The sequence below is a fragment of the Camelus dromedarius genome, chromosome 3, assembly GCF_036321535.1.
Source record: "Camelus dromedarius isolate mCamDro1 chromosome 3, mCamDro1.pat, whole genome shotgun sequence".
NCBI lineage: Eukaryota > Metazoa > Chordata > Mammalia > Artiodactyla > Camelidae > Camelus > Camelus dromedarius.
In genome coordinates, this window is record NC_087438.1 from 1,733,039 (window position 1) to 1,742,986 (window position 9,948).

General features: G+C 59.6%; 1 protein-coding gene and 1 long non-coding RNA gene across 5 annotated transcripts; one reads left to right on the plus strand and one right to left on the minus strand.

Moving 5' to 3' along the window:
• Positions 1–262: 262 nt before the first annotated feature.
• On the minus strand, positions 263–5,494 carry IRX2 (iroquois homeobox 2). Of its 2 annotated transcripts, XM_064479277.1 has the most exons (5): positions 5,246–5,494; positions 3,473–3,878; positions 2,432–3,145; positions 1,555–1,630; positions 263–869 (listed from the first exon to the last, which is right to left on the minus strand). In XM_064479277.1, the coding sequence occupies exons 1-4, from the start codon at positions 5,492–5,494 to the stop codon at positions 1,578–1,580; spliced, it is 1,422 nt and encodes a 473-aa protein (XP_064335347.1). In that variant the 3' UTR covers positions 263–869; positions 1,555–1,577. The 2 variants fall into 2 exon arrangements, with proteins under 2 accessions (XP_064335347.1, XP_031298742.2); XM_031442882.2 differs by having other exon boundaries at positions 263–1,630.
• Positions 5,495–6,097: 603 nt separating this feature from the next.
• LOC135319374 (uncharacterized) lies at positions 6,098–9,520 on the plus strand. Of its 3 annotated transcripts, none has more exons than XR_010377899.1 (4): positions 6,098–6,564; positions 6,717–6,878; positions 7,409–7,489; positions 9,119–9,520. It is a non-coding gene; the product is annotated as an uncharacterized LOC135319374 (long non-coding RNA). The 3 variants fall into 3 exon arrangements; XR_010377906.1 differs by having other exon boundaries at positions 6,149–6,564; positions 6,776–6,878; XR_010377897.1 differs by lacking the exon at positions 6,098–6,564 and having other exon boundaries at positions 6,571–6,878.
• The last annotated feature ends 428 nt before the right edge of the window (positions 9,521–9,948 follow it).

The window sequence follows — 9,948 nt, forward strand, 5'->3', positions numbered from 1 at the left end:
CAAGACATCTGCATATTCGGAGCACAAAATCTTAATTTTTTTTGCAATGCATGTGTATATAAATAGTCTAAAACCATATGTAGCTCCCTCCTGTGTATTTCTCTTCCATCTGTCTTTTGTGTGGACAGGAGAAGGGAGAGATTATTTTACACATTTTCATTAAAAAGCCTGAGGCCAGATCACCTGGGGGAGGGGCTGCTACCACTAGGGCCCCCCACCCCCAAATCGCTCTTCCAGGACAAATGAGCCCCAGACACCGTACTGTTGTAGACTAGTTTGTTTTTATTTACAATTTAAGATATAAATTAGTAAAGAATTCTTGTTAAACAACCAACAAAGATTGTATAACTGGCAATGTTCAAATAAAAACCAGGCAGGGTTTATTTACAAAAAGTTTAGATTCCGTTGCAATACAACTTGCATAAATTACTAGAAGCTTTATATCATTATAAAAATAAATATCAAATTTGTTTCCACTTCTTAAGTACTCAAGTTCTATAATCACGTTTTATTTCTACTGTGTACATCTTTTACAAATCAATTTTACAGTAAATCCTATCACACCTATAGAATATATACCGTGGCAATGAAGTGATCAATTCAAGATATCCTGAGAAAAAAGATTGTTTTCAAAAGTCACACATACATTGGGGAAACTATACTATGCCAGCAAATTCACATATGTCCAACAAAAGTCTGTTCCGACGGTCTGTGGGTTGGCAGTGCCCTGTGGCTCCTTCTCCTTCACAGTGGCACGAGACGGGTCCTGATTTAGAGATCAGGTTTTTTATGTCTCTATATTTATGAACATGGAAAGAGAGAATGGCCTGCTGACTTTTTTTTTTTTCCAAAGCAATTGTGACACCTACCTGTGGACCAAGGAAAAAACCCAATCACCCCAAATCCTTCAGTCCCAAACCAGCACCATCACATTTTAAAAAGAAATCCCTCTCACATGGTTTTGCCTCTTTTCCCATCTTCAAGATCTGCGATTAGTAATGCTGTCTACTTGTAAAGTGGGTTTTTTTTTTTTTTGAGATACTGCTGTCAGCCAGGCCAACTGCACGGTCCTATCTAATCCATCTGGACATGGGGACGGGCCTGATAAAAGACCTTCTGTGTCTCCCTAGTCTGACTCTGCAAGCATCATCTCTAAAGGGATTTGATGCCCCAAGTTTCAGGAGCGCTAGCTCATCACAGCAAGTGTCTATTAAGTGTCTAGCGCGGTAAAAAATAAATGGTTCAAAATTGCAAACAAATATTCAGACTTTAATCACCAAATATTTTTCCAAAGAGAAAACAACCGCAGTGGTGCAATAAATATATTCCAGTTAGAGTGATTCTGCAAAGCAGAACTGGAGCAAGAAAGAGGGGCTCTGTAAACGAGCAGGGGTCTTCGCCTACTTAAAGAAAAAAATAAAAACCAGGAGAAGATTGCAATGCTCTGTCCTCAGACCTCGTGACAAGAAGCAAGAAATACACATTAAGCGAGTTTACAGAGCTATCGGTGCAGGGAGGCTCCCTGAGGCGGGGGACCCCAGGGAGCTCACTTACTTGCATTGCTGTGTGCGGCCCTTCTATAGGTAGGGCTGGACGCCCCCACCAACCATGGTGCAGCCCTCACTGGCATCTGTCAGGGGAGGGGGCAGTGAGTCAGAACCTGACCCCAGAGCCATCTGTCTCCCAGACAGCAGCGCAGCCACCAGCCCGCACACCCACGCTCTCTGCACCCAGCAAGCGGCTTGGGGCACCTGACTGTCTCCCCGCCATGTCTGAGATGGACCTCGCTCTGTTCCCTCCTCCTCACTGTCTCTCCCCCTTGACTTTCTTTTACAGGTCTTATGAGATCCCACCTGAATTCTGAATGATAGAGGCAGTATGAGGAAAAGGAGAGGAAGAAAATAGGCTCTTGTTTTCTACTTTGAAATTTTGATAAACTAAGGCCTGTGGGAGGAACCGGCACATTTTGTTTCTTTCCAGCCAAAGGCGGGAAGAGGAGATTCAGCCGAGACGCTATTAATCCACAGGCAGCGCAGGAGCTGGGCTCAGTCAGCACGGAGACCAAGCGGTAATTTGCAACTTGTGGCAGTTTGTGTTTGCCAAAAGCAAACCGGTCACGATGATACTCATAGCAGCAAAAATAGCAAATCAAGGGGAAGTCAGTGACACGGGGTGGGACACAGGCCCTCTTGTGAGGCCAAGGTCTCCCGGCCCTTTCCTGCCTTCACCACCCTTCTCTCCTCCTAGCTTGTCGTCCAAGAGCCGCCGGCCCAGGACGGGCTGTCATTCTCCTCCTCTCCTTCAAGGGACAAAGCTCCCCCCAGGCAGACCTACAGGTGCCCCGGCCCCTTCCCCTGCTCCTCCGGAGTGCTCACTAACCAGGGACCAGGCTCTCCCTCCCCAGGGGACCCGCGGGCCACAGGCAGCCTACCTTTCTTGGGCTCGTAGCCGCCGCCCGGGGGCCGGTACTGGGGCTCCAGCGGGTGCGCGCCCGCCTTGCCCGCGTCGCTGGCCGCCTTGGGCGCCGCGTGCAGCGCCTCTCCGGGTGCCACGGCCGCCGAGTTGTACCGCAGGAGCCCCTGGCCCTGCAGCGCCGCGTTCAAGTTCCCGTAATTGGTGTAGTTGCTGTAGAAGGGCGACGTGTAGTAGAGGTGGCGGCCGAGGAGCGGTGACGCGGGGTAGGGCGAGCCTCCGGGCGGCGCCCCGGACGAGTTGGGCGCGGCGGCCGCGGGCAGCCCGGGCGGCGCGCAGCCCGGGCCCAGGCTCGGCTGCTTGAGGTCCGACGTGGCGATCTCGGCCAGAGACCACAGCTTGGGCTTGCTGGCGGGCGGCGGCGCGCCCGGCGACGTCCGGCTGCCCAGGGGCGTCTTGCCGCCGCCGCCCCCGCGGGGCGCGGCCTCGGGCGGGGGACTCAGCAGCGGCGCCTCCACGCCGGTCAGCGGCGACGAGGTCACGGGCTTGGGCGGCACCAGGTCCCGCTCTCCCTCCTCCTCGTCGTCCTCGTCGTCCTCCAGGTCGTCGTACTTATCCTTGCACTCCGAGCCCGACTCGCACAGAGGGTCCCCGGCTCGGCACGGCAGCTTCTCCCCGTCTGACTCGGCGGAGCACGAGTGATCCGTGAGCGAGTCGACGTGCAGGCTGATCCCTGCAGGGGCGCGGGCACAGTCTGTGGCAAGCGGGGACACTGCGGGCACCCTGTGGGGGCTGGGGGCGCTGCCCCACAAGCTCCCGCACCTCCACCCAAAGCCAGCCGCGTCCTGGAGGGAGTATGAGCATCCCGGGAAGCGCTCCTGGAGGAGGCACAGGGCCCGGCATGCCAGGCGGCCTGGACAAGAGGCCCGAACCTGGAAAGTCGTGGGGGGAGGTGGGGGGGCAGCGTCCTCCCCGATCGCCTTCTCCCGGAGCCCAGCTCTGCGCCCCGCCTGGGAAGAAAGCTCCCTCAACCTCGCTCCCGCCGCGGCCCCCTGCTCACCTTCGTCCTCCGCCGACGTCTCAGTGCCCTCCTGCGCCTTGTCCGGACTCTCCTCCTTGCTTCTGGCCGCGTCACCCTCGTCCTCATCCTCGTCCTCGCTTTTGTTCCTCGGGGCCCACGTCATCTTATTCTCCTTCTTGAGGCGTCTGCGCGCGTTGGCGAACCAGGTGGAGACCTGCGTGAGGGTCATCTTGGTGATGATGGCCAGCATGATCTTCTCGCCCTTGGTGGGGTAGGGGTTCTTGCGGTGCTCGTTGAGCCAGGCCTTGAGCGTGGCCGTGGCGTCCCGCGTGGCGTTCTTGCGGTAGGCTGGGTCGTTGAGTTGGTACGGGTAGGCCGCGCTGCCGTAAGGGTGGTAGCTGATGGCACCCGTCATCCCGGTCGTGTGTGCGTCGTAGGGCGCGCCCTGCAACCGACAAGAACCTGGTGAGCGGATTGCTCGGGGCCCTGACAGCCATCAGCGCGAGGGAGGCCCCTCCGCCAGCCCGTGGCCGCCTTTCCCACGGTGTTTCCAGCGCTGGAGCGGCGCTTCCCGCAGCAACAGAGCAAAAGGCCCCAGCGGGTAATTTGAGGCCAGCTGTGGATCACGACAGGCGGCGCAGTCTTGGTCTCACGTTTGCGAACGCTCTCGCTTTCCTAAAATGCATCTCCTCCCCAAATGCTCCTGAACCGCGGGGACAGACGGGCAGAAATATGAAGGCACACAGGCCCACAGGTAGTTTCTTGATATCTAAATTTCTCTGGATGTTCCAAGGGCCGCTGCCTCCCCCGACCCCCCTTCCCCGCCCTTACATGGTTAAAAACCCACCCCAGAGCCCCCCGCTCCGCTATTCACCGCTCTAAAGCTCGGCAAATCCAATTTGCAACTCAGAAGCCAGTCACCGTTTCGAATTCTTCAAATACGCGGTAATTAGCATTTTAATTCAGCCTTTAACGTTTAAATTCGAGACTTTACAGCCTTCTCCGAGGCCCCAGCCACTCCGTCGCTGCCCTGGAATTCCACCGAGGGCGGGCAACAGCCATAACCCCAGGAGCGGCCTCAATCGTCTAAGTAGCGCTCTGCCACCACCCGGGCCAGGCCAGCTGCAGAACCCGAGGAGCGTGGGCCGACCCCGGGTCGAGGAAGCAGGAGCTTCTCTCGGTACGCAAGGACCGGGGAAGCACTTAGAGGGTCATACAGACGCCCGCCAACACGTTTTACGAAAGCGTGGCCTATGGGACAGATTAAGGCTGAGATCTTGGAGGGCCGGCCGGGCCCCAGAGCCGCGGCCTCAGGCTCCCCTCTCCCCCACAACCCGGTGACCCCAGCCCGGCAAGTAAATGCTAAGCGCCCGGCAGTCGCCCCAGAGGCCCCAGTGGCGCCGACCCTTGCGCCTGCGCCAGAAGAAGAGAGCGCCCCGGCCCGCTCTGCACTCCTCGTCAGGCTTCCTTGGCGCGTGAAAGGAGGACAACCCAGCACAGATCCCGACCCCGGCCGAGTCGCACTTCACCGGCTCTTGGGGAAAACGACACCGGGAGCCAAGGTGAAGCGGCACGGAGTGCGGGTCCCCAGCTCCGGCTCAAGACGTCGCTGGCCAGCCGCCCTGCCTCTCACCCGGGTCTCTTGTCCCGCCAGAGGCGCGGCGGCCCCAGCTGGCGACTCGGGAGCCACCGCCCACGGCACGTTCCCCGCGGCCCCGCTGGCCGATCCCGGGCCCAGCTCCGCACGAGCCGCGATCAGGATCTCCGAGCCCGGGGTCCCGCGTCCAAGCCCGCCCGCCCGCGCGCGATTACCATGTAGGACGGGAAACCGGCGGCGGCGGCGGCGGCGTCGGCCGAGTACTGCAGCGGGCTGCCGAAGCCGGTGGCCGCCTGCGCGGTGAAGGCCGCGGAGCCCGGGTAAGGGCTGAACGCCGAGCCCGACGCCGAGCGCGCCAACTCCTCGCTGCGCGGCGCCGCCAGTGCCGACGCGCCGTACGCCGGGCACGAGTAGAGCGCCAGCGAGCCGGGCGCCTGGTACAGGTAGCCCTGCGGGTAGGACATGATGGGCGCGGGGCGCGCGGCCCGCGTCACGCCGAGCAGCGGGCAGGGCGCGCGGCGCCCTCCATCCACGCCCGGCCGGGCGCGGCGCGGCGGCGGGCGCGGGGACGGCGGGCCGAGGCTGGCCGGCCCGCGCACTAGCCCGGGCGGCCCGCGGGCCGGGGAAGCGGCGGGGCGGCGGCGGCGGCGGCGGCGGCGACGGCGCGGAGCCGGTGGGCGCAGCCGCGCGCCAGGCCGGCGGTCGGGGTTTGGGGGAGTCTGGAGTCGGGAGTGAGGAGTTGAGGAAGGAGCGCTCGAGTTTCCGAGGGACATTGGAACGCGGAGCTGTCCGTCACTCGCTCATCTGCATATTCGGGCGCCCGCCCCCTCCCCTGCTCCGTCCGCTCCGCCCGCTCCGCCCGCTCCAGCCGCCAGGCCGCGGCCGGGGGAGGGGCGGGGACCGAAGGGGAGGGGAGGGGAACGCGGAGGAGCGGGAGGCGGGAGGGAAGGAGGGAGGAGGAGGAGGAGGGAGGGACGCGCAGGCTTTTGTGGCGCAGTCGCCTCTCGCGCAGCCCCAGCCCGCGGCCCGCGGCCCCGCGGCCCCGCGGCCAGGCGGAGCCGAACAGTGCGTCCCCCTCCCACTCACACGGACTCCCATCACCCGCCCCCGCTCCCCCACCTTCCGCAGCCAGCCCCCCAGCCCGCGGCGCGCTGGCCGCCCTCCACTGCCCCGCCCCCAGCTCGGCCCGCAAGGACTAGGCAGAGGCTGCCCACTTCCACTTGGGGGACGAAAGGCCCGTACCCCTCTCTACACCGCGAAGAGGCCGGTCCAGGTGACTGCACCCCGGACGCTAGCGTCCGGGCCGGGAGCCACGGGTGATGGAGGCGGGAGTGTGGCACCCGAAGCCCAGGTCCTCCGTGGGGTGGCGTGCGCGGCTCTCACTTCCACCTTCCTGGGTCCACCCTGCCTGCCACACGGTGCGCGGCTCCTCGCGTGGCCTCGCGTCTGGTCGCCTGCCCCGCGCCGCTCATCGTGTCCTCGCGGGACCTGGATCTGGGGCGCTTTCGTTGCAAACTACCAGGAGGGCCCTGAGGTGAGCTTTCTGCCCCGAAGTCCTGAGTGGAAACCCAGTCCCTGGGTGTTAGGACTTTCCGCTCTAGGAAGTGTTTTTGCAACACGCCTCCAGCGCTTTACCCGGGAAGAAGCCGCCCCGCAAAGGGTTTTGTTTTATTTTGTTTTAATAAGTTGACTCCTCTTTCGGATTTGTGTTATAAAACACTCGGGGGATGATTGTCACTGGACAGACCGCCTCTGGCACGACGTGAAGCCTTGCTGTCACTTGCGAAGGGATGAAAAAGCGACGGGCTGGTGGCACGGGAGGCGCAGTCAGCAGCACAGGTAGCTCAGGTAACGTGCGACTCCGGAGGTGCCCCAGGGGCCCACCGGCGAGACCTTAGCGATGGGCCCTGAGACCCAGTCCCTAGAAAACACCGCTCTCCCCATACCTGCTCCACCCCTCCCCTACCGGAGGCCAGTGGATGAGGGCTTCTGACGACCTGGTGGAAGGGGGAGGGAGGGTCACAATGGATGCTCGGGAGGTCCACATGGGGTCGTGTGTGCAGGGTCCCGGCGGGATCGCTCACACAACAGGTGCCACTTCCTCGGAGGCCGTCTCGAGTGGGTGACCTGTAAGGGGAGAACGTGGTGGGTGGGAGCTCCGGCCCACAGCTCCCCCCCCCAACTTCCAGACCCCGGTCCTGTGGACTTAGAAGCTCTAGGAGTTACCGAGTTCGGGTCGAGGTCGCGCGGGCGCCACGCGCATCCTGCGGCCTCTCTGCTGGGCACGGCTGCAGCTCGTGGAGCAGGAAGCTCCAGCAGCCGGCCTGATAGCCTGCGGGACCTTCAAGGCAGATCAGGCTGCGTCTGTCTTTCCCCAGGTCCATGGGAACCAGTTGTCAACTGCAGTGCTGAGCTCGAGTAGAACCCATCCTCCTTGGCCTGGAGGAGCAGCACTCCCGGTAGGTGCGGCCCAGGCACGTTCCACAGGCTGCCTCCCCTATGAGCCCCCAAACCACTCGCCCCCACTTGTCCTCCCAAACCTGCTCCCCCCCAACGCTTCCTACAGTCCACAGCCCGAACCTCCACACATCACCCCTCACCTCTCCCCCAGAAGCATTCCTCTGATGCCCCCAGCCCTGCCACACATTACTTCCTGTGCACTTTGGGCCGCTGGGAGGATCTAGCCAGGGAGTTTCAACAATGCTGCTACCCCAAGTAGTCCACCTGATTCAGTTCAGGACAGATATTTTAAGCCTCAAGAAGGAACAAGAAGGAGAAAGCTAGAAACCCCGGCATCCCGTGGAGCCGGCCCTAGACAGGATCCCTGGCATTTGTGGTCGTCCTGTGGGGAATCCGGCCAGGAAGAGGCCATAAATGAGCTTGGCACATGTTAGCTGGCCAGCAGGAACAGCAGCTGATCAGGTGACAAGCCTTCGGTTCGATTCCAATTACATAGTTAAAGTGAAAAAAAAAAAAATCAGGTCTAATTTTTATCTCCAAGGAGGACTGGCCTGGAGTATTTCCATTTCTGAAGACCAGTTCCTGCTGTTGTTTCATTAGCATTTGGGGCTGCCCCCCTCGCCCTCCCCACCTCCTGCACCCTCTGGGCTTGATCTCTGCCAGGGGCAGAAAAGAAAACAGCAAATTATTACAGAAACATCCTCAGTTTGGAGCAGGAGCATAAGCTCCGATACACTCGATTTTGACATCAATTAAGTGCATAACCAGACATGTGCACGTGGCTTTGGAGGGTCTCCCGTGGCCCCGAGTGCATCTCCAGAAACGGCGCCCTGCTCTTCCCTCTCTCTTGAGCTCCATGCTGCCGATTCTAAAGACAGCCTCTTCTCTGACTGTATTTCCCCCCAGCAATTATACTCCTCCACTGAAATCTAAATTTTCCATACTGCTGCCTGCTACTAATAAAAACCGTCTACCTTGCACTATTAAACAGTCGAATCGCACTACATGCCGTTTTTATTGGTAGTGACTGTAGCAAATTAAAATGCCTACGCACAGACATTAAAACTTACGCTCGGCATAGTTATTGGGATATATAAACTCCGTGTTACTTGAAAGCTCTCTGATTTTTTTAAAAAATCACTTTCCCTTTTCTTAAAGTTGGCTTAGTCTTATTTAAAAAAAAAATCAGTCAGGAGAACATGCTGCCAGTGTCGAGGCTCCACGCAGCGGCTCCGTGCGAGGGGGGTCTGGATTCGCTGGAACCGCGTGTCGGGTTCCCGCGGGGAGCGCTCGGCCGCGCCCAGGGCCCCGCGGCCGTCTCTCTCGGAGAGCAGGGACCTGGGTGACTCGCTCCCGGGCGAGGAGGGTGTTCAGGCATGTGCAGCGCCCGGGTACGGACAGGCACTTGGCTCCTGTTGCTTTCAGTTGCCCTCCGAGCTGGAGTGGAACAGAATGGGAGACACACACGGGGCACACCGGCGGACTGCCCAGACAGCGCGCTCCTCAGAACCATTACCTGGGCGACTGCCAGTTTCAGGTTTACGGTGGAACCCCCCCGCTTCCCCCATGCATGCATTAAAAAAAAAAAAAAAGTTAACATGGCCACGTTCTGTTTCTTGTCCCAACAGTGGTCGATACACTTGGAACAAGTCGGCGTGGACATGCACGTTCCGACGAGCCGCGGTTTCCTGGAGGCCGTGCTCCGGGAAACGACAGACACGCGGCTCGGGCTCCGGGTCCTTCCCGGAAAGCGGCGGCGGCGCAGGCCGGGGCGTCTCCGCACGCGGTCCGCCCGGGGCTCCCGACCGCCCGGCCAGGCCGAGCAGCGACGCGGCCCGAAGTCGTGCGCGCGGGCGGCGAGGGGGCGCTGTGGCCCGCGGCTGCCGCCTCGTCCCCACAGCGGTGGCCCCGGCGCCGTCCCCGGCCACCGACGGGCAGCGGGCGCCCGGGCCCTGCCACCTCCCACGTGGGTGTGATTCGGGGAAGGACACTGACTCTGGAGCATTTCAATAAAAGCTAAGCCGAGCAAGGCCTTTCTCTCACTCCTCCTTTTTACCTTGTCTTCGCTGGAGTTTGTACATTTGGTGGGAAAACAGCTACCACTCCAGAGGTAAATTAGGGACGGGGGTTCGATTGAGATTAAATAGACACACTTTACCCGGTTCCTCCTATAAAGTGCCATATAAATGTAAGTACTTCCACTGTATCAAGGCAGGCTTCTGGTGAATTCTTAATAGGGTCTCCCTCCTGTCCCAGCGCTTCCTGGCGGGACTGCAGAGCCAGTGACAGCAAGAAGGGGAGGGGGCAGTATAGGAATTCGGTTCTGCGTTTTCCTTTTCTTTTTTTTTTTTTTCTCTTTCTTCCTTTCTTTTTCTTTCTTTCTTTCTTTCTTTCTTTCTTTCTTTCTTTCTTTCTTTCTTTCTTTCTTTCTTTCTTTCTTTCTTCTTTTCTTTCTTTC